The sequence below is a fragment of the Lissotriton helveticus genome, chromosome 6 (assembly GCF_964261635.1).
Source record: "Lissotriton helveticus chromosome 6, aLisHel1.1, whole genome shotgun sequence".
NCBI classification, from domain to species: domain Eukaryota; kingdom Metazoa; phylum Chordata; class Amphibia; order Caudata; family Salamandridae; genus Lissotriton; species Lissotriton helveticus.
The window spans coordinates 1,229,194,823-1,229,221,584 of NC_136067.1; the positions used below are offsets into that span (position 1 = coordinate 1,229,194,823).

Consider the following 26,762-nt stretch of genomic DNA (forward strand, 5'->3'; position numbering starts at 1 on the left):
GGCTGATTTGTACAAAGTGACACCAGAAAATCTGGATAAATCACAGCTTTACCACTCAAATATTGTGATCTTAGACAAATGTTGCATTTCACCAAACTCAATTGTATTCATTGCCACAAATCAAGGCACTTTTAAATATGTGAGTTCAAAATACCAGTTGTACAAAAACCTATTATGTTTGATTTATTTAGACTATAATCCTCCTCTATAATAATGAAGGCCACTGCACTAGCGATATATGATATGTGTGAATGTTGCTCTATTTCTCCAATTGAAGTGCTCAAGGGGGAATGCATTTCTTTGGCATATAGGTCACGTTAAGAGGCAGCATTCTAAATTCTTCCACTCTGTGAAGCAACCAAGACCAATGTGTATGAAGAGTGGTCAAATCAAATCAAAACAGCTTTATTCGGTGACAACAAGGCAAACACCATAAAAGCATACTAACACACATGTATCTAAAAGAAAATACATTCTGACTATATTTCAGGAGGGAAGATTAATTATGATAAAATATGTGCAAATTTAGACTTCATGGGGAAAATAACACAATAAAATAACAAATCCATTTGTCAAAAAACCCATTAAATACAATCTACTACTAGTTAATGCAAAAAGTGCAAGTGCGATCAGTGCAAAAGAATGCGATTAAGGAATGGTATTACTCATCATCTTTTTCATACAGCAGAGCGTCCAAAAGTGCATAATCTTTTCTTTTTCTAATTCATTGTTGTATGAAGCAGATTACAGAGCTTATAATTTTCATAGCGTCCAAGCTGCATATAAAATTAAACGCATCCTTATATTTAAAAAGCATATTTTTAAAAAATAGTGGTTTCAATAGAGTTTTTCGAATATCCATATAAAAAGGGCAAGAGAGAATAAAGCGCAGACTGGACTGTGAGGTTTTACCATCACATGGGCAAGGGGGCAGAGTTCTGTGCCATTTCTCAGTTCTTGGGAAGGCAATTAAATAATGTAAAGTCCTCATCCTTAGCCTGGTCAGATAACATCTGTGCTGGACGTTCTGAACCAAGATAAGATATAACTGATTACCCCTCATGTATGGACATTCACAGTAAGCTGCCACTGTCTGTTTTTTGCCTAATCATCCTATCCCTATCATGTTCTGTGGCAGTAATATATCTCAATTTCAGGTCGCTTTTACTATATTCTCGTATGCTTATGGGGTCGTCTGTGCTTATTTCACATTTTGTCAAAAGTTTAGAAATGTGACACAGCCATGGTATTTTTACACTATGATCTAACGCTAGACAATCGGTAGTTAGATCCTTAGAGAATTTTGTTTCTTCCTTTGTCCATAAGCCATGCCAGAGTGTAAGGGCAGCTATATTGAGGGTATCACTTAAATATGGGGCAAACAATTATTTGTGTACAATCATGTTGGCAGTTGCAATAGGCACTGCCAATAGTCTTTTTTGGAACTTATTTGCGTTAATTTGAAGGATTGTCGTGTTTGTTCTCCCCCATATGGAGGCTCCATAATTAAGTGCTGGAACACACTTGCTCCTATACAGGTTTTAAATTTCTCGTAGTGGTTTATTCCCAAGTTTTGCCGCAAACCTAAAGATTCCCTCCGTCATTTTTTAAAATTTCATTTCACATAATTCAATATGCGAATTCCATGTGCTGTTATTGCAAAATAGCAACCCCAAATATGAAAAAGTCGGGGCTCTACTTATAAAAACACCACCAACATGATGCTGTCTACACTTTTGTCTCTTGCCTCCACATGACATTACAAATGTTATGTTTTAAGTTCAGCTGTAAGTCTATGTTAGTCATGTATTGGGAAAAATGATCTATTAGGCATTGTAAGCCGTTTGCAGTTCAGGACATTAGGACAGCATCATCTGCATATAATAACATCGGGGTGGGGCGTATTCCAACTTTTGGGGCATCTACAGCAAATTCTTGTAAAAACGGATCCACATTATTTATGTACAAGGAAAATAAAAGGGGGGACAATACGCATCCCTGTCTGATACCGCGCTTTACTACAAAGTCATACAAAAGGGGGTGGTGATGGACGGAGCATCTGAACCAATCAAACACTTACACCCAGTCAACAGATCTGGGTTTAATCCATCACCGTTCTTTAGCCCACTCTGCCACCCCAGTTCAGACATGGCCATATGCAAATCAGTCTGACCCTGTGCCTCATGGGAACAGTCCAGCCCGAACTGCCAAGCCATGCCTTCCCTGGACCGGAAACAAGCTTCCGAGGACCGGTTTCTGGCATTTCAGCCGTCTTCAGCCCGGCTTGCTTGAATCCAGTGGCAAAGTGAGCAAGGGACTCACGTCTAAGCATACCCTGCCAAATTATGGCAAACAAAGTGGTAGAAAAGGGGGTGGTGATGGACGGAGCATCTGAACCAATCAAACACTCACACCCAGTCAATAGATCTGGGTTTAATCCATCACCGTTCCTTAGCCCACTCTGCCACCCAAGTTCAGACATGGCCATATGCAAATCAGTCTGACCCTGTGCCTCATGGGAACAGTCCAGCCCGAACTGCCAAGCCATGCCTTCCCTGGACCGGAAACCAACTTCCGAGGACCGGTTTCTGGCATTTCAGCCGTCTTCAGCCCGGCTTGCTTGAAACCAGTGGCAAAGTGAGCAAGGGACTCACGTCTGAGCATACCCTGCCAACTTATGGCGAACAAAGTGGTACAAAAGGGGGTGGTGATGGACGGAGCATCTGAACTAATCAAACACTCACACCCAGTCAACAGATCTGGGTTTAATCCATCACCGTTCTTTAGCCCACTCTGCCACCCCAGTTCAGACATGGCCATATGCAAATCAGTCTGACCCTGTGCCTCATGGGAACAGTCCAGCCCGAACTGCCAAGCCATGCCTTCCCTGGACCGGAAACAAGCTTCCGAGGACCGGTTTCTGGCATTTCAGCCGTCTTCAGCCCGGCTTGCTTGAATCCAGTGGCAAAGTGAGCAAGGGACTCACGTCTGAGCATACCCTGCCAACTTATGGCGAACAAAGTGGTACAAAAGGGGGTGGTGATGGACGGAGCATCTGAACCAATCAAACACTCACACCCAGTCAACAGATCTGGGTTTAATCCATCACCGTTCTTTAGCCCACTCTGCCACCCCAGTTCAGACATGGCCATATGCAAATCAGTCTGACCCTGTGCCTCATGGGAACAGTCCAGCCCGAACTTCCAAGCCATGCCTTCCCTGGACCGGAAATAGGCTGCAGAGGACCGGTTTCTGGCATTTCAGCCGTCTTCAGCCCGGCTTGCTTGAATCCAGTGGCAAAGTGAGCAAGGGACTCACGTCTGAGCATACCCTGCCAACTTATGGCGAACAAAGTGGTACAAAAGGAGGTGGTGATGGACGGAGCATCTGAACCAATCAAACACTCACACTCAGTCAACAGATCTGGGTTTAATCCATCACCGTTCTTTAGCCCACTCTGCCACCCCAGTTCAGATATGGCCATATGCAAATCAGTCTGAACCTGTGCCTCATGGGAACAGTCCAGCCCGAACTGCCAAGCCATGCCTTCCCTGGACCGGAAACAAGCTTCCGAGGACCGGTTTCTGGCATTTCAGCCGTCTTCAGCCCAGCTTGCTTGAATCCAGTGGCAAAGTGAGCAAGGGACTCACGTCTGAGCATACCCTGCCAACTTATAGCGAACAAAGTGGTACAAAAGGGGGTGGTGATGGACGGAGCATCTGAACCAATCAAACACTCACACCCAGTCAACAGATCTGGGTTTAATCCATCACCGTTCTTTAGCCCACTCTGCCACCCCAGTTCAGACATGTCTACCACAAGATTTTAAAATAAATTGCTCTTGCCAAATACACACATTACACACATTCTATTTCATACCCGGACAACGTGGGGACGGGCTGCTAGTACAATAAATAAACTACCTTCCAGTGTTACAATGTTTCCATGTACAATCAAAAGCTGGTAACCATGTTGCCTGCCTGGTATTTCTCTTGATACCCCATTCAAGGCTGTCCATTATTCCTCCCAAGACACACTAATTCTCATAAGTAGTAAACACATTACGTCAAGGAACAATTACAGAGAATATGATCATTATTTTACACAGGGTTTTTGAGAAATCTGTAACAAATGTAAAATACATTGCCCATGCATTATTTTTAATCAACATCGATATTTTAGTAGATTTTACATTTTGTGTGCTAGGAGTTTCAGAACAGAACTGAAAGCATGGTGGTTGTTATTATAAGAAATGCCATTAAGAGACACAATTTCTGTTTCTGTTTGATTAATTTCTTTGCAGGACATTGCCCATCAGCCACACATTCTATATGGTCTTAAGCTTGAAAGAATAGTTGTATCCTTTACATGTTGGAGCATCATTTGGTATTTTTCGTAAGTTCTTTAGGCCTGGTGGCTTCCCGCATGAATGTAGCTAGGCCATCTCATATGGGTACTGCTCGATGTGTGGTGTTAACAACAACTACTTAATTTTAATTAAGGATAGCGCAGGTCACAGTAATTAACAGGCACTAATATTGCAAACTAATTGGCAATAACATATTCAATCCGAGGAGGAATAGAAGATGCATTAGGAATCAGTCACACACCTCTAAATCACGTTGTTAACCCACCAAACTCAGTGTTCTAAGAACTGTAAATGTGTGCATCTTCAAACAAGCATATACTGCAACATCCTAATGAGGAGAATGAAAATGTTCCTATGGTCAACAGTCGGACAGCAGAATATCTCTGAAGATGAAAAAAAACGATTTCATGAGCTCACTGCCATTTCAGGGACAGAACTGGCAAAAAGGGTCACTGTCTTGAAATAATTTTGCGAAAACTACTCTAGAGGTGCTATGTATTTAAATCTGTGGAAATTGCTTTCTAGTTATCAAATCACTCATTCCCCTTTTCAAAACTCTCAGTAGCATACAAGCATCTTCAAATCCATTAGAACATGTTTGTTTTATTTTTAACGTTATGCAGTCTTTATTTTAGCATTGCACGATAAAAGAAAAAAAGCAAATACAAATGTCGTATGTACAACATCTTATCTAAAATCCACAAATAAAGTGGGATTATCATCCTTCTGCATGTTTGTTAAAACATCCAGAACGTTAAAGAAAATCTTTATAAATTAGACTGGCACAACTGCACATGATGATTGTCTACATGTGTGATTGATAATGTGTGAGCACTTATTCTCGAGTAGGCTACATATCCTAGGAAAAAATATAACTTTTATTTTTACCAGACATTGTAATCAAAATATTGGGAACCAGTACATTTAAAATGCATAATGTATCCCTCTATTTTCTTGTATTGCCTCACAGGATAGCTCCGACCCATGTTTTGAACTATTAAGCAAGCCTACATTGGCTGACCTCTTTGCCACACTCCCAGAAGTTTGGGTCTAGTTGCACCCCTGACCATTATGTTGCGCACTGATGTTCATTTTCACCTGGGCTCCCAAAGCTCTATTATTGCCTCGTTTGCAATTTGCAACCCATTTATATTTTGCTGCAGTTCAAGCAATTTAAAACAGCATCTCATCTCTTTCAAATATGAACTGAAGCCAGCATCAGTGCTAAATTCTGCAGAGAAATATCCTCTCCTGACCAGGGCGATATTAATTTGCTTCCAACTTTCCAGTGCTGTGACAGGGTATTCATTATCCGTTAATGCAATGTCCATTAGAATGCAGGGCTTCAACAGACATACTTGTTTTGGAAGCCAGAAATAACCATAACTTAAATACCACTGCTGAGAAGTAGAAGCAGGCTTCTCTGCTAATCAGCATGCCCTTATGAAATTGGAATCTCCCAAGGAAGCAGCAAATTAAGATTATGAACAATTTTCCCCCTGATGGCAAACTATATTTTATCATGTCAGATGTATAAGTGACTCACACTCTTTTAATAATTCTTTTAGAACGGAAATATGAAATTGCTTTTACTCCTTGATAAGAAGAAACTTAATGAAATATAGTCCAAATTGCATTTTTATGTGATTTTTCTAATGTGAGAATGTTTCAGGGGTGGGGAGCTTTACCAAATGGTAAATCGATTCTGAGGAGATTCTTAATGATGCTCAAAAAACGAATCTTAACCCTGCAACAAGTGAACAGCAGCCTACTCCGGAAGTAATCCAATGGCCATGTCGTGAAAAGCCTTTGCAGAGAGGCTCAACAGTTATGTATGCGGTGTCATCCTAAGGACTTTTGGGGCGCCTGTAGGGAACAAATTTGAATTTTATTACCCATTTCCTGCTACTTCAAGCCTGTATAATGCCAAACATCGACCAGACTTCAGCAACACATGCCCACCCAGCATCTGAGATCAGCTGATCTCAATTTACTAATGGTGCAAGAAGCAAAAGGAAAAGGCTAGGAGGGGGCAGGTTTTCTGTTCTGGCTCCTCTCACATGGAACACCCTCCCCTTGAATATTAGATCAGTATCCAACTATGGGAAATTCAGGGAACTCTTAAAACCTTGGTTGCTCCGACAATCCTATAGCTACATTGGTGATCGATGCTTCACTCTGCTACTAGCACCAAGAGACCTTCTGGGGAACGTGCGCTCTACAAGTGACTCATATCATAAGCCATAAAATAACAATAATATCACATGATACTTTACATTTTAACAGGAGCACAATCCGCTGTTGCAATGTTCTTGCCCAGAACTCCACAAACCCCTCATATGGCACTGGGTAGAGAGACAGAGGTAGATGAAGGCAGAAAGCGAGAGAAACTGAATAGACTGAGGGCAAATAGAGGGAACTTTCACTTTCCAGGGGGCCCTTTAAACGGTAGTGGCCTTGTGCAACTTCCCCCTTTGCCAGTGCCTTAAATGTCCCTGTTTGTATGGTCTTTTGCAACACAATCTTGTTTAGAGTTCACGTTGTAACTCTGTACCACTGTGAGTGAGGACCAGGAAACCCAGTGGCCTGAGGTGCCCACTGAATCCTGAGTATTGCTGTAATTTATAATTCAATCAACACCCAAGGGGTCCATTTCCTACCTTGCACTTGGGCCCATGAATCACTGGCCACGTTACTGCAGAGAACATGAGATGCACATATAAGACAGCCTGAGAAAGGAGGCAGTGAATGTCGCTACACGTTTCTCCAAGCTTTCCAGGCATACCACTGGGAATGTCAGGTGAAATTTGCTATTTCCACTAAGCAGAGTGTTCTGCAGGGTACGAGCCAGCATTGGCGGATTGAAACCCATTGTTCAACTGCAGTTTATTTTGCTTTTTTATTCATGGGAAACACTCCCCCCCCCCTCAAAGTGCTTTTCCCATATACCTCCACAAACTTTGGAAGTGTTCCATTCCCCTTCCAGCCCTGGAAGAGGACTAACTCTAGCCCTTTGCTACCATTTACAGGGTGGGAAAGGGCCAGGAAATACTTTGCAAGAGTCAATACACTTATGAGTTTGGTTGTGTTCTCAGGCAATCAGGGCATATCAGACATTGATCCTCCACCTCTTTTGAGGGGATATTGCTACATAATTATATGCAGTCATAGCGTACAATTACGCAGTTGTAAACCATCTTCCCATGCCCGTTGTTTTTGGATAACCAACAAGAATAAATGGTGCTACATTCATCACTCTAAATGGCTTTGTAAATAAGACTCCATGCACACATGAACGGTGTACGTATCCACCCCTGTTTTTTTGAGGGTCTACCCAAGTCTGCTTACCTCATCGTCATCGCAGTTCCTGACAGAGACTGCTCTAGGATGTTTGGGGCCCCTCTTATTCTCATAAAACGTGACACATTCAGGGTTGTTCGCATCTCATTAGATGCCCCTGCTCCTGACCATTCATCGACTAAAGCCCCTCCCTCTCAGCCACCTACAAGCACCTCTACCATCAGTTCATAGAGGACTGAAGGTGTGAGTTGCTTATCACCCAAGAGGGTTATTTCTTGGGTGGGGGAGTTAAACTGCAAAAATACTAATGAAATAAAAATAATCCTGCAGTGCCTCTGTGTGGGCAGCCAGGGAGGAAGACTACATGCAGGACACAGCTGTGACTGTAGGAGGGGGCCCTAGCCTCACAATAGCAGCAAGACCCAGGGGTGGGGTCCCCTTCCGTGTGTCCAATTGCAAGGAGACATCTTTTTTCAATTGGAAAGTCAGGACCTAGTCATTTCTAGTTAGAATAGACCTTCAATGAAGCCGATCCGACATGTTATTCACAGAATACCTCACATGCCCTTTGATTTCAGTAGTTCGAATTCAGATATACCGAGGACATTGATATGTATTCCGGGCCTTTAAAAATACTGCAGCTACAGAAGATCAAATTATGCATCAGAGATAACCAGAATATGACTCGAGAAAAGGTCAATTATGCAGAACAATAAAGTACATTTTTTGGCACTATTATTTACCTTTTTTCACTTAGTAAGACATCAATATTGTCTCGGCATTATTGGTGCCAGGCAAACACCTCAATACAGCAATCAGCAACTGAAAGGTGGCCAGATAACCCTTGGAAAGCTCCGCCAACTCACAACACTGCGCGCAGTGCTGTTTTTGGTAACTTTTTATGTTGACCTAGAAAGTTTTTTAAAGAACACGGGTGGTGGATTATGTCGCAAGTGCTGTGTATCCCAAATTATAAGGAAAACATTACTACTGCAGAATCATATAATTCTAGTGGTCCTGACTACAGTTAAACCTTACATTCTTAAAACTGAATTCAGCTGGCCCTGTACACATCCGGATCCATTCATTCTGTTTAATTGTTCCCCCTTAGAACCAAAGACCGCTGTGGTAAAGTCAAAAGAAGTGCAAAGTAAGTTATCTCAATTTGCATTGATTTGTTCCTAACAATAATGCATGGTTTGTAAGTTATTGTTTGAAACAGCCGTTTACACCGCAATTACCTTGAAACTGTAGTTCACAGTATAACCCTATGCATGCAAAAGAATTCCATTATGTCAGTATTCACTTCAGTCACTTCTTGAGATAGCATTTCTGAATTCAAAAGCAGTACAGCAAAGGATAATAGCAGTGCCATGCTGTGTTAATATGCACTTTTACCCTGCTTGCATGATAATGTGAAATATAAATATATAAAGACCTCTGCATGTGTCTGGACAATTTTCACAAAAAGGATATTTGAAGTGCGTTTGTGAAAAAATAAAGGCAGGGGCTTGGCATTTTTCTCTGGATCATGACTTCCCCGAAAGCTACTAAATGCCAGGGTTAAGGAATATCAAGGCATCCTAGTTTTATTTCCACCCCATGCCGCTTTCTCCCACCCCTTACACTTCACGCTTCTTCTGTATCTAACTCTTGCCCGTTTTTTTATTCCTGCTTTCTCCCATTGTCCTTCTTTACCATACTTCTGTTTCTCCTGCTTTTTCAATTTTTTGCCTTTCTCTAACTTGCTCTGGGACAAAAGCTGTGGATGAAAAATAAACTCCAGTGCCCAAAATTAGAGTAACTGCCAATTACCAGCTATCACAGCACAAACGAAGTATCAATATTTCCAAACCTAAATAGGGACATCTCTAATTAATTTAAAGGCTATGTGGCAGTCCTCAGTTTAGTCAAGTAACCCCACTAGGCAGAATCAACCTTTCTGATCTATTTCTTTAATTTGACTGAATATGTTACAATTATTCCAGAGAAGATGGAGCGAGAGCATTGACAGTGAGCATCAAATTATAAGTGGTGTACAACATGGGGCTGGAGGGCTGGCTCCATTATGGACTTTTTTAGGATATCCCCAAATGACCCATTTGCACTCCGTTAATGTATTAAGTTATATAGAACTAATTTACACCATTTCTGGTCACTCGGAACCTAAATGGCATAACCTTAGAGTATCTGGGTTTATAGGATGGTCCCTAAATATCTCTGATATGAACTGAAGTAAGACCATTTACGATTGGTATTTTAGGAAAACATGAATTCTTGTTTATATTGGTTGTGATCCATAAAACATTTAAAATGAATCAGACGAAAACGACATAAGTGAAAAAAGTTTCATATTTCATTTGAAGTAATTTTATATACTATGTTTCATGCTTTGGAAAAACTCCAAGTGGAAGCAGCCTGTATCCTTGGCCTAGAGGCAAAGCACCTTCATTGGATTTTAAAAGTAGGTTTAAACAGGTCCTCTGGAGGTCTTTGGAGTCAAAGGAAGTCTAAGTCCCAGGTTTCTCAGGATACTAAGAGGAGTGCATTTTGACAAATCCAAGGGCCTCAGGGCCTCAGAAACAGCACTTGGGGTTCAAGACTCACTCCAGCGGAAGCAACTGGTAGGGTACAAGGCAGGTCCTGTTGACACTGGTCAGCTGCACTCTTCAGGAAAAGGGCCTCTAGCAGCTTGATGTCTCCCTGTAGCCTAACAGGAGATGAACTTAATGATCCTTGTAGTCCACTTCTTTGTTCTGGGTACAAGTGTGAGCAGGCATAGTCCTTCTTCTGTCTTCCACAGGTCCAGTACTGTGACTCCTTGGCCTACCTTAACCATTAGGGCAAATATTGTAAGGGGTACAACAAGATACTTCCCAAAGTACCCTGTTCTGCCAAGACCAAGAAGGCAGGGCCTTTCTTCCTTTGTACAGAGTGACTGTGCCTACCTCAGAGGTAAGGCCAAGGAAATAAGCAAACCTCCCTGGTGGTCAGTTCAAACTTGTTCTAGGTCAGCTCCTCTTCTCCTGGGATTGGTGCCTGCCTCACTAAGGGGTCCATAAAGATGACGGGCAGACTTTGTCCGCCCGTCATCCTAGCAGGGTTTGGGACTGCCCGCCATAAGGGCGGGGGTCCCGGGGGTGGTATTAGGGTGTGCCCGCCACAGTGGCGGGCACATCCTGTATTTTTAGCATTGTGGCGGGCGGTGCTCTCTGCACCGCCCGCCACAATGCTAAAAATGCTTTCCAGCATTTGCATTTAGAAAGCGGCAGGCACCGCGCGGTGCGTGCCGCTTTGTAAATGCAAATGAAAGGGGGTACCACAGGTACCCCCCGTGTGCACCCCCCTACTTTCCTTCACTCTGGGGGCCCGCAGGGGGCCCCCAAAGTGAAGTCCGCATGCCTTTCCATGGCAGCATTGCCGCCACGGAAAGGCATAATGAAATGCCTATCATAATATAACTGGCGGTGTCTGATAGACACCGCCACCATATTATTCCTTTTCCGCCCCGGCCGCAAGGCGACCGGGGCAGAAAAGCGGTGGACGGTCTTTCCGTCCACCGAGGTCCCCCCCGCCATAATAATATGGCGGGGGGAAAACGAGAGTTGATGGCGGGCGGACTGCCCCCGCCAGGCTGGCGGAGGCAATCCGCCAGCCATCATAATGGGCCCCAAAGTGAGCACAAGAGGGCCCTACCCATGTGTCAGTTAACAATTGCCTGTGAAAGATTAGGACTATTTGAAGTTCATTAGGTTCGGCACAGCACAGATCGCCATCCTGCTAAAGGAACAGATCTCCTCAACATACCCAAGGCCTTTGTCTCAGCTGTGGAAGAAAGATTATCTCTCATCAAGGGATATATTTAGCTGCCAGGTGAAATCAATCTATATCTTTATTCAGTAAGTCAAAGCACAATAAAAGAGTACAAATCCATGTAATAAAATCGAATTCATAAAATGACAAATAAAATAGCAATACAGTTGCTTATAAAAACAGGAAACATAGAACGCAGTTAATCAAGCCTTGATTGCCTTGATGCCCAGACAGTCCGTAAAATGGATAAAACAGTAAAAATCACCTGGACGGTGGGTAGCATCTGTAAATTCAACAAGGCAGGCCTGACTTGTTCAAAGTGCAATGATTTAAGCAGAGGGATTAGAAATCGCTTCCTCGTCCAACTGTAGTAAGTATGAAACATTGTTGCAGCCACAGGATTCCCTTCCCTCCGGCTGAACCCGCCCATGTGGGGAAGCCAGAAAATAATGTGCTTGATTAAATCTGAACCTGCCCAATAAAATCCTATCATGCTGCAAGCGAACCTGATCCTGGTCTGGCTCCAACCCATGTACGTTTTTTAGAAGCATATGGCCCCTAACTGAGGGCTTCTGGAGTACTAGGCTTTCTCTCTCCAAGCAGGAGCGTTCCAGAAACAATCTTTTAACACTCCCCAACTCAAGGGCGGAGAGAGCAGTTAGGTTCAGAAAAGTGTCAGGCCACCTAAAGAAAAAGCAGATGCCTTAACATGAGCTACCGAAAAACAAAAATAGAATGCCAGTGCTGATATAAGCAATTTAGACAAACAATGTGCTAACCTGAACCTGAAAAGAAAATTCAAGGACAGGAATTGCTAGTTAATAGCTTTTTATTTGCAATATTTTTTAGAAAGATAAATTTATATTTTTTCAAATGATATAAGAAAGGCTTATTTACAAAGAAAGGACAAGTACAATTTGGAAAAAACAAAAAATTTGTCTTCAATCATTCACTATTACACCCATATCACAGGCATTCAACACACTTTCACACCATTCAGGAGAAAGACTATAGAAGCATACAAGATATTTTAAAAAAATATATATACATTTACAAATTTGCTTCACAAAAGAACAAAATGCCACAACCTGCGGGCAAAATACTGCATCGATAAACAGGACGTTTTTTTTATCAAAAGTACATTCGTCTCAAATGATTATGTGAGTAAACTTTTAAAGGTTCTTAGTAATGTACAGACGGGATGGAAAAATAAATTAAATAACCAAGCCGTTCTTCGCAGGTATAGTATGGCCAGGAGCCTACGCGTTTCGAATCCCAATTGTTTTCATAGGATTCTCTTCAGGGCCTCAAGCAGTATCTAAACAGGGCACAATCGGGGGTTTAAACACAAAAAAATATAAATTAATGACTCAAACATACTGTGTGACAACAAAGAACAAAAAGGCAAATTAGACAGATCAGGGTTTGGCTTTTAGTCTTATTTTAATTTAGACCACTTCTCAAGAAACCCAACCAGGCTAACCATCCCACACACACTCCGGGGCTTACCAGTTGGTGAAATGCTCCAAGATGGTGGAGGAGGGTCAAGAGTGGGAAGCGGAGAGTTCGTTTCTACAGGATTAAATAAACATGTTTTAATTGGGTGTATTCGTGGGAACTTATTTTAACAGGCGACCTCTGCGGCGTGGGTAATACTTGCCTTAAGTCGGTTGTAGTGGTGTTTATTAGTTTCCAAAGTTGGACAAGAGCGGCGTGATAAGTGCAGTCAAGGTACAGCTCTCTGTTAATGTAAAGAACTGAGAGTGAGCATTTTAGTTTAAACATGCCTTTACGCGACGTAACTAAACAGTGTGACTGCAGTTTAAATGGTGTTTAAAACCGGGCTGTCATTAACGACCTCCGGCAGGGGAGTAAAACTCTACTAGTTGCCCTAATACCCAGACAGGGCTACATACTTTTACTCACCTAAAGACGGATTTGCCGCTGCTGGCAGTCGGGCGGGAGCCGGATCGCTCGCGTTTGTATTCCGTTTATCTCACGGCAAAATAAATTTAAGGGCCGAACTTTAGCCACCTTTTTGAATCCTGCAACAAGATACAATGGTGGTTTAAAAGAGCAGGGCTGCACGGTGGAAAACGCGACTGAGTTATGCCTTTAGTGTGAATGCTCACCATAATATATATGGGTTTCCGGCCAGCTGGCTCAATGGAGACCTTTAGGCGGCTCTTCGGCAGTTACTAGACTAAATAACAGAGAGATGCACATTTTTGCGTATCTATTCTTATCAAGTTATCGGCATAAAATATATGACGCCGGCTTGCAGTACTTACTTCGCTCTCGAGTCGGACGACGTGAATCAGCTCGCGTTCCAGTCGGCACTACCTTAAAGGACATGCGCATAGCATGCCGAGGTCAGACACTAGCCGGTTTTTAAAGGGGCAAGCATGTGAAACGGCCGCCTCCTTCTTAAAGGAATAACGTAAGTCAATAGATGATACCGCTTCCTGGGGAGGGAAAAACCTACAACACCCACAGGGGCTACAATCTATCACCTGTTTGTCGACCTCTATGAGTGAAACCCGCAGATTTCACATGTCTACAGTTATAAATAGACCAAGTGCTAACACGGAGTCAAAGTTCCATTTAGATGGAACGATAACTGGAGTGTTGAATGAACTTGGTATTTACAGTTTAAAAATTTCACTCAATTCATTGAGGCCAGAGATTGCCGTGTCAAATTTTACAATTAGAAGGGCTTCTCGTTTTGAAAGTTGTAGATCCAGATCACCTCCACGGGGGTTCTTCTCAATTCTTGAAATCACAGTCCATTTGAGGTCACTAATTGCATGTTGCATTTTTGTCCAATGTAGGACTAGAGGGGCGTTCTCCACTTTATTCTTCAGTCTTGATTTATGCTGAGAAATACGTTGACGTACCTCTTGGCTAGTTTTACCTATATACAACTGTAGACAAGGACATAGAATTCCATAGACGACACGCTTGGACTTACAGTTACTGAAGGTGTTGTGTTTCCAGTAAATCCCATTGTGCTGGAATAGGGAACCCTCAACCGTGGATTCACAGCACAGGCAGGTTCCACATTTATGGTGGCCAGTTATGGGCGGTAGTCGCATCATTTGGCGCAATGAAGGTGGACTCGGGGTGGGCATCGCTGCTCGAACGATATGATTGGCAATATTGTTCTCCTTTTTAAAGGCAAACAAGGGAAGATCTTTAAGGCTTTCATCTAGATTCTTGACTAGATGCCAATTTTGTCCGATAATTCGTTTTAACTGGTTTGCGTTGGGGCAAAAGGTGGTAACACATACCTGACGTTTCATATTGGATTTTTCTTTACGTTCTAGTAAAGCTTCACGTGGGGTCCAACGTGCTCTTTTCATACAGTTTTTTACTAGTTTTTTGGGGTAACCCCTGTCGCATAGCTTGGATATTAGATTGTCAGCATGATGGTTGAAGTCTTCTTTGAACGTGCAGTTCCTGCGTACCCGCAGGAACTGCCCGTACGGGAGATTTTCTTTGAGACTTCTGGGATGGTTGCTGTCGAATAGTAAAGATTTATTACGGTCAGTTGATTTTACAAATAATGTGGTAGCCAACTTACCGTCTTTTGGAAAGACCTCAACGTCCAGGAAAGCGATTCTGCTAGTGGACTGGGTTAAACTGAACTTTATATCAGCGGTCCTTGAATTTAACCACTGATGGAAAGATGTTAGAGTGTCCTCATCTCCCGTCCAGATCATAAACACATCATCAATAAATCGGAGCCATGCTCCGATATATTGATGAAACGGGTTGTTGGAATGTATGTATGTTTCCTCATACATGGACATGAAGAGAACTGCTAGCTCCGGCGCAAAGGGGCAGCCCATCGCCACCCCTTTGATTTGATAGTAAAATTCTCCATTGAAACAAAAATAATTTCTCTTGAGGGCGAAAGATGCAAGTTTTATCAAGAATTCAGTCGGTACTTGCATAGGACGTGATCTTTGGTCCAAGAAGTGTGACAGGACCGCTACCGCTTCGTCCTGTGGAATCTGTGTGTACAGTGATGTCACGTCTAAGGTGACTAAAATATCACTGTGGTCACGGTAATTCATGTTGGCCAATTTATTTATGAAGTCCGTGGTGTCCTGTAAGTAGGATCTCACCTGACTCATAAATTCTTTTAAGAAACAGTCCACGTATTTGGCAATCGGCTCAAGCAGGGAGCCACATCCTGCCACGATGGGCCTACCTGGCGGATGGTTCTGATCTTTATGGATTTTAGGCAATACGTAGAACATCGGAGTTTTGGGGTGCTTGATCTTTAAGTATTCCAGCTCTTTGGGACCAACAAATCCTAGGTCAAATCCTTCTTGTATTATATTAAACAATTCATTTTGAAGGTCTGTGGTGGGGTCTTTACCTATCTTGCGGTAGCAATTACAGTCGTCTAGCTGCCTCATTACTTCGGTGGTGTAATTGTTGGTATCCCATATCACTATGGCACCACCTTTATCGGCCTGTTTGACTGTTACCGAGGTGTCATTCTTTAGATTGTTTAATGCAGTCATCTGCTGTCTGGTGGTATTAAATTTCACGAACTTTCTTTGCTTTTCCATGGCTGAAATGGCAGAAAGGACACTTCTTTCGAAAGTTACAAGTTCTTTCGGAATTTTATTCGCAGGGGGGCAGAACGTGGATCTATTCCTTAAACCAGTAACTTCTGCCGGTCTTGGTGTGGAACTATCACTAAAAAATAGGGTGAGCCGTAATTTTCTGCAAAATTCAATGAACTCAGACTTCATTTTCACGAAGTCGGTTCTTTTTGAAGGTACAAAGGACAAACCTTTTGCCAAAATGTCCTCTTCTTCACGTGTAAGTACCTTTTTTGACAGATTAAAAATGGGCGACGCTTTTAATTTTTGTACTGCTGGCGCCGAGTTTTCATTTCCCATGGGATTTGATATCTCGACTTGCCTCTCGGGCGTGTCTGGCCTCTTCCTAAAAAATGAGGGTTAGATGGTTGGCCCTGTTGTTGTGGATTGGCGTTCCAATTCTTATTCCGGCTTGGGCGGTTGTAATTGCCACTAGTGTCACTATCTGTCCCTGAGGACGATGTATCTGAGAAAGAAATGAACTGTTTTCTAGATCTCCCTTGGTTATCAGGTAGAAAACGTCGTGATTCTGCTTTAGAATAAAAGTCCACTTGGAGATACGGATATATATTCTCCAGTGAAAAGTTTTTTTTGTCTTTCTCGAATTGATTACTTTTCTGTGTTATAGTGTAATCTTTAAATTCTTGTATCTCTTTCGCTACTTTTTCTAGCAAAATTTTTGCGTCAGCTATGGTGGGATTGGTACTGATCTCAGCCTCTAATTTTGCAATTTCTGCAAGTTCTTCTTTTGAAATTCTAACAGCCGTCTCGACCGTTAAGACCATAAGGTCTCTGCTGCACTTGGTTTCTATAAATGAGAAACCTTTTTTAAAGATAGGGTCTTCTGTGAAGATGACCGGTATATTTTTGATCTGCAACCCACCTGGGATCGTACCTTCTTTAAGATGTTGTAGTAGGAAATGACCGTGAAGATCTGTCCTGATCTGTTTCTTTTTTAAGCGGAGCAGCTTTTCAGCCTCATTAGATGTTGTCGCAGTCTCACTCAAGGTAACCGATGTGAATATGGGAGGGTCACTGAGAAGGTTCCTGATGTGGTCTTCTGAATATGCAAAGGTGTCCTTCTCTGCCATTTGCTCACAATACAAAAAAGGGAAAGGAAACCCAAATTAGAACACTAAACCAAGTGCTAATAACATCAAAGAAAATAATACTCATAATCACACATGTGCACAGGATGGAACAAGTGGATACTTGATTGAAGGAGAGTAATCTTCAGCCTTCACTTCCAGGTGAATGAAACTAACACACTACCTCGCGGGCCTGCGCCCGCTATAATAACTAGGAAACAACTACGGGTGGGCTCTGATCAGCAAGGCTGAGCCAAATTATCGAAAAACAAAAATAGAATGCCAGTGCTGATATAAGCAATTTAGACAAACAATGTGCTAACCTGAACCTGAAAAGAAAATTCAAGGACAGGAATTGCTAGTTAATAGCTTTTTATTTGCAATATTTTTTAGAAAGATAAATTTATATTTTTTCAAATGATATAAGAAAGGCTTATTTACAAAGAAAGGACAAGTACAATTTGGAAAAAACAAAAAATTTGTCTTCAATCATTCACTATTACACCCATATCACAGGCATTCAACACACTTTCACACCATTCAGGAGAAAGACTATAGAAGCATACAAGATATTTAAAAAAAAATATATATACATTTACAAATTTGCTTCACAAAAGAACAAAATGCCACAACCTGCGGGCAAAATACTGCATCGATAAACAGGACGTTTTTTTTATCAAAAGTACATTCGTCTCAAATGATTATGTGAGTAAACTTTTAAAGGTTCTTAGTAATGTACAGACGGGATGGAAAAATAAATTAAATAACCAAGCCGTTCTTCGCAGGTATAGTATGGCCAGGAGCCTACGCGTTTCGAATCCCAATTGTTTTCATAGGATTCTCTTCAGGGCCTCAAGCAGTATCTAAACAGGGCACAATCGGGGGTTTAAACACAAAAAAATATAAATTAATGACTCAAACATACTGTGTGACAACAAAGAACAAAAAGGCAAATTAGACAGATCAGGGTTTGGCTTTTAGTCTTATTTTAATTTAGACCACTTCTCAAGAAACCCAACCAGGCTAACCATCCCACACACACTCCGGGGCTTACCAGTTGGTGAAATGCTCCAAGATGGTGGAGGAGGGTCAAGAGTGGGAAGCGGAGAGTTCGTTTCTACAGGATTAAATAAACATGTTTTAATTGGGTGTATTCGTGGGAACTTATTTTAACAGGCGACCTCTGCGGCGTGGGTAATACTTGCCTTAAGTCGGTTGTAGTGGTGTTTATTAGTTTCCAAAGTTGGACAAGAGCGGCGTGATAAGTGCAGTCAAGGTACAGCTCTCTGTTAATGTAAAGAACTGAGAGTGAGCATTTTAGTTTAAACATGCCTTTACGCGACGTAACTAAACAGTGTGACTGCAGTTTAAATGGTGTTTAAAACCGGGCTGTCATTAACGACCTCCGGCAGGGGAGTAAAACTCTACTAGTTGCCCTAATACCCAGACAGGGCTACATACTTTTACTCACCTAAAGACGGATTTGCCGCTGCTGGCAGTCGGGCGGGAGCCGGATCGCTCGCGTTTGTATTCCGTTTATCTCACGGCAAAATAAATTTAAGGGCCGAACTTTAGCCACCTTTTTGAATCCTGCAACAAGATACAATGGTGGTTTAAAAGAGCAGGGCTGCACGGTGGAAAACGCGACTGAGTTATGCCTTTAGTGTGAATGCTCACCATAATATATATGGGTTTCCGGCCAGCTGGCTCAATGGAGACCTTTAGGCGGCTCTTCGGCAGTTACTAGACTAAATAACAGAGAGATGCACATTTTTGCGTATCTATTCTTATCAAGTTATCGGCATAAAATATATGACGCCGGCTTGCAGTACTTACTTCGCTCTCGAGTCGGACGACGTGAATCAGCTCGCGTTCCAGTCGGCACTACCTTAAAGGACATGCGCATAGCATGCCGAGGTCAGACACTAGCCGGTTTTTAAAGGGGCAAGCATGTGAAACGGCCGCCTCCTTCTTAAAGGAATAACGTAAGTCAATAGATGATACCGCTTCCTGGGGAGGGAAAAAAACCTACAACACCCACAGGGGCTACAATCTATCACCTGTTTGTCGACCTCTATGAGTGAAACCCGCAGATTTCACATGTCTACAGTTATAAATAGACCAAGTGCTAACACGGAGTCAAAGTTCCATTTAGATGGAACGATAACTGGAGTGTTGAATGAACTTGGTATATTAGCGGTTTTAGGGCGACTAGGTCCGAGACATTATCGGGCCCCAGTTCGGCATGCACATAAAAAGCCGGGTGGACTAGGGTAAACTGGACCAGCTTTCACAGGAAATTAGTTTCCATTACCTGGATCTGATCCATCTTAGTATCTCCCCAAGCCCCGCTCCCATATCACAGCTGTGCAATACACTGAGATTGATAAATTTTTTAAAGGTCCCTAAGTGCCCTTGAGCCAAGTCTCTGCAAAACTAAAAACAGCCCCTACGGTTTTAACAGACTTTGATCCTTTAGCCTCCACCATGGGTTTCCAGCTATTTTTGGCATCAAATAGAACTCCCAGGTAAGGGAAGGCATTCACTTTAGACAGAGTAAGGTTTGATACATTAAAGGTCTTACTGCCAGTAGTTTTAGGGCCCACTACCATTACATGAGACTTAAAAAAATGGACCGAGAGGTCCAGGAGTCCACGAAAGACACATATTTGGTTAGTAGTAAATCCAAACCCTGTGAGGTCCGAGCTATCAGAACTGCAACGTCTGCACTTAACAAGACAAGGAGAAATCTGTTCTGGATCTTGGGACAATAGGACGATACTCATAGGAACGTGGACTCAACCCATTCACATACAAAGTGAACAAAAAGGATGTGAGTATGCACCGCTGGCGAACTACACAGCTAGTTGAAAATGATCGGAGGCAAGCTGAACTTTGAGAAAAGCACAACGAGGCTGAGGTCATTGAGTGCAGATCAGATAATAGTACCATAATACTGGAATCAACCCCCAGCTCACTAAGCAGTGCCCACAGTTTGGCTTGATTCACCTTGTCAAAGGTAAACATCAAGTCCATGAACGCAAGATGTATGGATTCATACTGAGCCAGCATTTATTTTTTGATAATAAGATGGAGGTTGAGGCATTGGTCAGCTGTCAACCTTCCTTCCCTAAATCCATACTAGACATTGCTCAATGCTGTTATTATCTTATGCCCAGTCACACAGCCTATTTAAAACTGCCCTCTCTAATACCTTGACCATAGCATCCAGTAGTGAGATTGGCCAATACATTGTGGGTTCTCGTTGTTGTCCGTGTAGGTCATACTTTTGTTTTCAAAATCGTGCCTATATATGGCTGTGATCCCTTGGTTGTTTACAAGTTTTTTAATAAATGGGTTGATATACATTGCAAAGAGCAATGGGGAGCAGATAAAGCCCTGGCGTGTCCCCCATGTATTACAAATTGCTCTGTCTACAGCCCATTCATCAAAACCCTAGCCGTGGGATTTGTATATAGGGCGTGGATACCCTGGATAACCCTGGGATCCTCCGGATATGATCGGTAGTGCTTTCATTGGGAATAAACCCATGTTGTCATTTGGAAACAAGTTTTTCTAATATAGCAGATAGCCGAGAAGCAAGGATCTTGGATTAGATTTTGGAATCTCCATTGATAAGCGTAAGAGGGCGGTAAGAGCCCATTTCCAGAGGAGATTTATCTTTCTTTGAAAAGATGATAATTTTGGCTGTTGACCAAGATGAAGGTGGGGTCGTGTCATTGAAAATTTTGACCAAAAGGGTTTTAAAAATGTCTTTAATTTGGGTAGAAAAACGTTTTAAATTTCTACCGTTATGCAATTGGTGCCTGTCGCCTTGCTATCAGGCAGACTAGACATTGCTGTGGCAATCTCATCCCAAGAAGGGGGATTCTCTAGATGTTCATGATCCTCCAAGCTAAGGTGTGATATCAAAAATGGGTCTAGGAAGTTGTCTATAGCTTTTTGTCTGGCAGCTAGAGAGCAGGCATCTTCCTCAGTATACAGGTCTTGATAGAACTGATGGACGGCTGTTTGAATTTTATTCGGCTCGCTGGGAATCCCACCAGACGGGACCCAAATGGAATGTATGCTGTTAGTTCTGAGGTGCTGCCTAGTTCTCGTAGCTAACTGGTGGCCGATTTGCTCACTAAATTCATATGTTTTTTTCCCGTGCAGCGGCCCAAATTGCATTGATTTCTGCTCTTAATGCTGCAGCTTCTAGTTGTACCGGTTCAATTTCCTCCCCCTTCTGGACAATTCTAAGCTCTTGCTAGTTTCTTTTTAAGCTTCGAGATTTGCAATTTCTCCTGTTTGTTTTTTCTGGGAGAAAACTGTAGAGTCTCCCCTCGAATACACACCTTCAGGGCATCCCAGACCATCCCAATAGGAGCGGAGCCAATGTTTCTGTCGAGAAATTCCTGTATCCAGCTTTTCATGTGATCTTGAAAATCTTTATTAAAGAACAATGCCCTCTCAAAACTCCAAGTCAGAACTTCCTTACAGAAGGATTTCCCTTAACACCAAGATTTAAAGGGTTATGATCTGTCGTGAATCGTGGAATAATATTGATGCTAATATCCTGAATCAAAGAAGAAGAAACCAAAAGAATAATCAAGTTAGCCATGTCATTGATGGGCACAGATTAGTAGGTGTACCCCAGTTGGTTAGGTTTTAAACGGGACCAAGCATCTACCAGCCCATGTGTGTGAACTAGGTTCCTCAAGGCCTGTAAAACTTTAGGTTTTCAACCTGAGTAATGCGTTGAGTATCAATGTCTCACTTCCAGGGTAAGTTGATGTTGAGGTCCCCACATATTATAACATAGGGTGAAAGAGGGCTTAGATGATAACCTACATTCTCCCAAAAGGATCAGTTTTTATTATGTGTGGTCTGAAATGGGCTGTTACACCCGGTCAAAATGGCTACCATTTTAACGTGAGTGCCCTGTGATGTCCCTCCAATCTGAGTATATCCCATAGTATTTAGGAGATTTGTCTGTGATCCTTCAATGTGTGTTTCTTGGAGGCAGACTAAGTCTGCCCTCCGCAGGCTTAACACTTCAAAACCTTCTGCCACTTTTGTGCATCATTTAGACCACTGACATTCAGAGAAACAATTCTAAAGTACATTAAGTTTACCAGTGTAGCATAAGTAAAAGAAATAAAGTAAGAGAATACCAAAGAAGAAACCACCCAGCAACAAAAAAACATAAGTCTAAAAACACAACAGCAGCGAAATATTGCACTCTCTGCATTGTCAATACAGTAGCACGTTTTCCCAATAGCACCTACACAAGAAACGTGTAGGACCGAACAAAGCACAAACCACCCTTCCCCATTCTCCCTCCACCGGAGCACTCCTCTCACCCCCATGCCTCCAAAAAATAGAGCAATCAGGAAAAACATGAAGGATGGACACCTATAGTAGGTCCACGCCACCCAACCCTGTTTCATAATCTATCAGCGGTTTTGACCATTTTAGGCCAGAAAAAGAAACAGCAAAAAGAAAGAAAGCCCCGAAATCCATCCCACGCTCGTACCTGCTAAAGGTGGAGCCCGCACTCCTACCTTCTCTATGCCTTCTTAAGAACCACTGTTTAGAAACTTCCTATAAGAGAAAAGGGGTTAGAAGATTCTAAGACAGTCCCACATTATATCAGAACATTCTTTAGCTGCACCCCTTCCTAGCCTTGATTTCATTGAGGTATTCTTGGGCCTTAATTTCCGGCATTGAGCTGCGGGAAGAACCATTTAAATTAACTTTAAGCTTTTCAGGGTTCATAAGAAATACTTGAGCGGCCAGCTGCTGAAAAGGGGTAAATAACTGATGAAGACGCCACCTTCGCTCAACCATAGCATGACAGATATCCATCTCAGTAATGAAAGACACACCTTCAAACACTTTCTGTGTGTTCAGTCAAGCATGTTCGTAGACCAATTGTCTGAGTAAAAAGTTGCTGAAAAACACCAAAAAAGCTCTGGGTTTCTCCCCAATATTAGCATGTTCTTTCTTCAGTGTGAAGGGAAAACTGTGAGCACTCTGTATCTCCTGTTCCCAGTTTCACTCTGAATAACCAGGGAAGGAACCTTTCAAATGCTTCACGATGTATCGGCGGGGATCTTCTCCTTCTACTCCTTCAGGAATCCCAAGCAGACGGACGTTGTTTTGACACCGCCTGTTCTCCTGGTCTTCTAGTTTCCACATAACATCAGTCATGCAAGAACTTTGGGTAGAACTCTGTTTTTTCAGGGAGGTAACTTCAGCTTCCAGGCATTTGATGCTACTTTCTATCATCGTATCCCGCTCTACAATATCTGAACAGGTCTTGTTCAACTTTCTGAGCTCCCCTTGCAGTTTTTGGCTGCCCCTTTTGCTTGCCTATTGTCTGTCTGCACTTCCCATCACGGAGGATTCTTCAGCAATCTCTGTTGCAGCCCTAGTGCCTTCTGAGCCAGGGACCCTGCCAGAATTTTTGCCTGCCATAGGGAAAGGTAAATTGTGAGCCAGAATAATCTCGTTTCAGCCTGCTGTGTTTTTCGTGTCATCTCCCCTTTCGCTTATTGGAGGTAGTCTTCTGGCACTGCACAGAAGCAGTTTCCTTTACAAAATGGCTGCAATTAGAATCTGATTGATCCCCATCACTTGAGGTGCGGGAGCTCCCCCCTGGCTGTAGAGTTCGAGCCATTAGAGACCGAGAAAAAGTGTTGCCTGCCAGTTCAGGGGAAGGACTGTCTGATGTAACTGTCCACCAGCGGCCCCTCCTTTCTCAGAAGTGGCGACATTAGAAGTGCAAACTCTCAGCTCAATCAGATCTAGGGGTGTCCCAGCCTGGGCATTGAAGTCCACTGTGTTTATAACTGGAAAAGAAGTCATGGAGTCTGAACCAACTTTCAAAGAACTCGTAGTACCATCGGGAAAAGCCCCTTGCATGTATTGGCTCCATAGTTAGTGATAGTCTTTGACAACCAGTAGTATGGGGTCAGACTGATGCTCAAAACCAGGTAACCCAATATTGTCAATGGCCGATTCAGGAGGCTCGGCAGCTACCCCAGCACCATCAGGATTTGTCGCTCTCCTCCCCTTGGGGCCCAAACAGCTGGAAGCGGGAAACAGGTTTGCAATAGAGGGTTGGGAGCCCATGCACTCTTTTACAACTCCCCCCAGCAGCTTTCCCTGAAGCTTTCATGCTGCCCCAGCATCCTGTCTACCTTTAGAAACAGAGTCTGGGTCTAAGGCCATCATAGCAGTGCTGGTTACTTAGCAGAGGCAGTCATTGTCTTAGACCCCCTCGCACTGTGGGCCACCATAATCTTCCCTAGTCCAAAGTGTGATTCTTTCACAAAAGCCCGCTGGAGGTACGCGGGAGCCATGGAGCAAATCAGGGATAGAGCATCTGTAGAACAAAGGCAGTCCAGTATGAAGCGATGGTGGCATCTTCCAGGAAGAAGCAGGAGCTTACAGAGCAGGATCTGCAGTCCGGGGAACATAGCCGAAGGCTGAAAAACTCTTGCGGCTCGGGAGGCGGTGGTGTGGGGAATTACTTAGGCGCCATCTTGCTCCAAAAGACCTGCAATATTCCAGGACATCATTTTAAGAGCAATGAGTTGCTGAGAAGGAACTTTCTGGGGGGCGTTGGGGATACTCTGAGATTGGGAAGATTCCATTTGATCCCAAGTTTTATTAGACTAGGAAGATTCAATTTGATCCAGTCAATCACAGGATTCCAACCCACTCAGAGGGAAAAATCTATTGGCAGTGGGTATTGAGGGGGGTGGCTGTATAGCAGAGAGATTGTTAGTTGGACAGGGCCTCCTGCCAGAAGAATGAGAATAGGAAATAGTGAATACACTCCTCGGTCTGTAAAAGAAAGCTCATGTAAATGGGCTTCTAGAGGGTTTCGGGAAGCAAAAGGTAACATTTTAAAAGTGTCTTTCCCAAAATATGAATTGCAAATTAGATTTACCAGTGAATTTGACTTGTAATAAATATTTTAAAAAGTTCAATAATTAATCTTCTAACTGTTAAGAGATACCATTATTTAATGTAGTATTGTTTCTCAATGCTTTCCTATGGAACAGCTACCCTTGCTGGAGTAAAAATAGCTTTTGGGGCCTTGTCACTGTAAAGGCATGTTTAACATTAAACTTTTACATGTCCCACTTTTAAATATCATACATGCTTCCTCATTGACTGAAGGGCCTACTCAGAGGTGACTTAATTTTTAAAAAGAGGGTTTATGGCTGTCAAAAGAGGTAATTTTGGCATTTCGAATTTGCAATTTTAAAACTACACAGACATGTTACAGTGGTAGACCTGCAGTCATGTTTGTACTGTCACTGTAGTGGGTGGAACAATGGGTGCCTCCGTCAACTAGAGGCATTTAACTTACTGGCGGTGGGAGCACTTTGTACCCTATCCTAGGAACTTGTAGGTAAGTTAAATTTGCTTACTAGGAATACAGCCACATTTCAACATGATGAAGGACTCAGAGCACATGTTCAAGGGGCATTAGCAGAGTCCAGCAGCATCTGTCCAAACAATGTGGGGGATCATGCAAAAAGGCCTTTTCCTAAAGGGAAGGAACATGATCATTAAGATAAGCCTATTATATATCTGGACTCCAGTTTTATGCAAATATATGTAAAAAATCTGCACATTGCTTTTGACCTTGAAATACATCACTGTGTATAGATCAGTAACATAATATTGATCCAACGATTGTCAGAAATGTAATATTGAAAACAAAAATATTGATTCTGTATATGAAAATCACTGCTTTCAAACACACAAATATTGTTAACAAAATATCGATTTGTACATATTTTAATAAGAAAAATATCAGAAACACAAATATAATTACCTATAAATAAACATAAAACACATCAAAATATTGATTGTCACAATATCAACTACAACATTATCGTCAAAATAATACATAAATTCAAGAAAAACACCAATAACCCTATTTTTAGATAAACCAACTGCTACAAAAAAATTAAACTCATTATGAAATCTATAATTAAATTAAATATTTCACATCACCCATAAATGAAACAATACCCCATTAACACAGTACACCAATACAATATACAATAAATACTCCTAAACCATTAGTATTTACTATAAACATGTACACAAATTATAAAATAAAATATTATAGCAAAACTAATACATTCATATGTAAATAATTCCAATTATATACATATATAATACTACTACAGGAGACATAAATTAGTATGTATCAAAAAAAATGTAATTGATTACAAAAATTCTAATTATACTGAAACAACCAATAAAATAACACTATAAACAGCTTTAATGATTCAAACAGCTCAAACAATGAAACAACCAACATAAAAGGCACACTAATTAAAGCAAATAATGACTTCATAAACGACAAACACTGCAAGAGGAGGAAACTTTGCCAGATTCTTGCTGCAAATAATTATAGAAGAAAATACTACTACTGCTAAAACTACATATCCAAGTAAGTATTGCCTATATTTAGCCAAATATTTAAATATAACTTAACTAAAAAACTGCTATTTAACAAGTAAATAGTAACACACTCTA

General features: G+C 42.0%; 1 protein-coding gene across 1 annotated transcript in view; it reads left to right on the top strand.

The window, feature by feature from the left end:
* The window catches only part of LOC144762658 (uncharacterized), a 1,356,333-nt gene that overhangs the window by 173,120 nt on the left and 1,156,451 nt on the right, over nt 1–26,762 (top strand). The window contains exon 4 of the mRNA XM_078647891.1: nt 8,781–8,819. Within this exon, the coding sequence (XP_078504017.1) occupies nt 8,781–8,819 (39 nt within the window). The remainder of the gene's footprint in view (nt 1–8,780; nt 8,820–26,762) is intronic.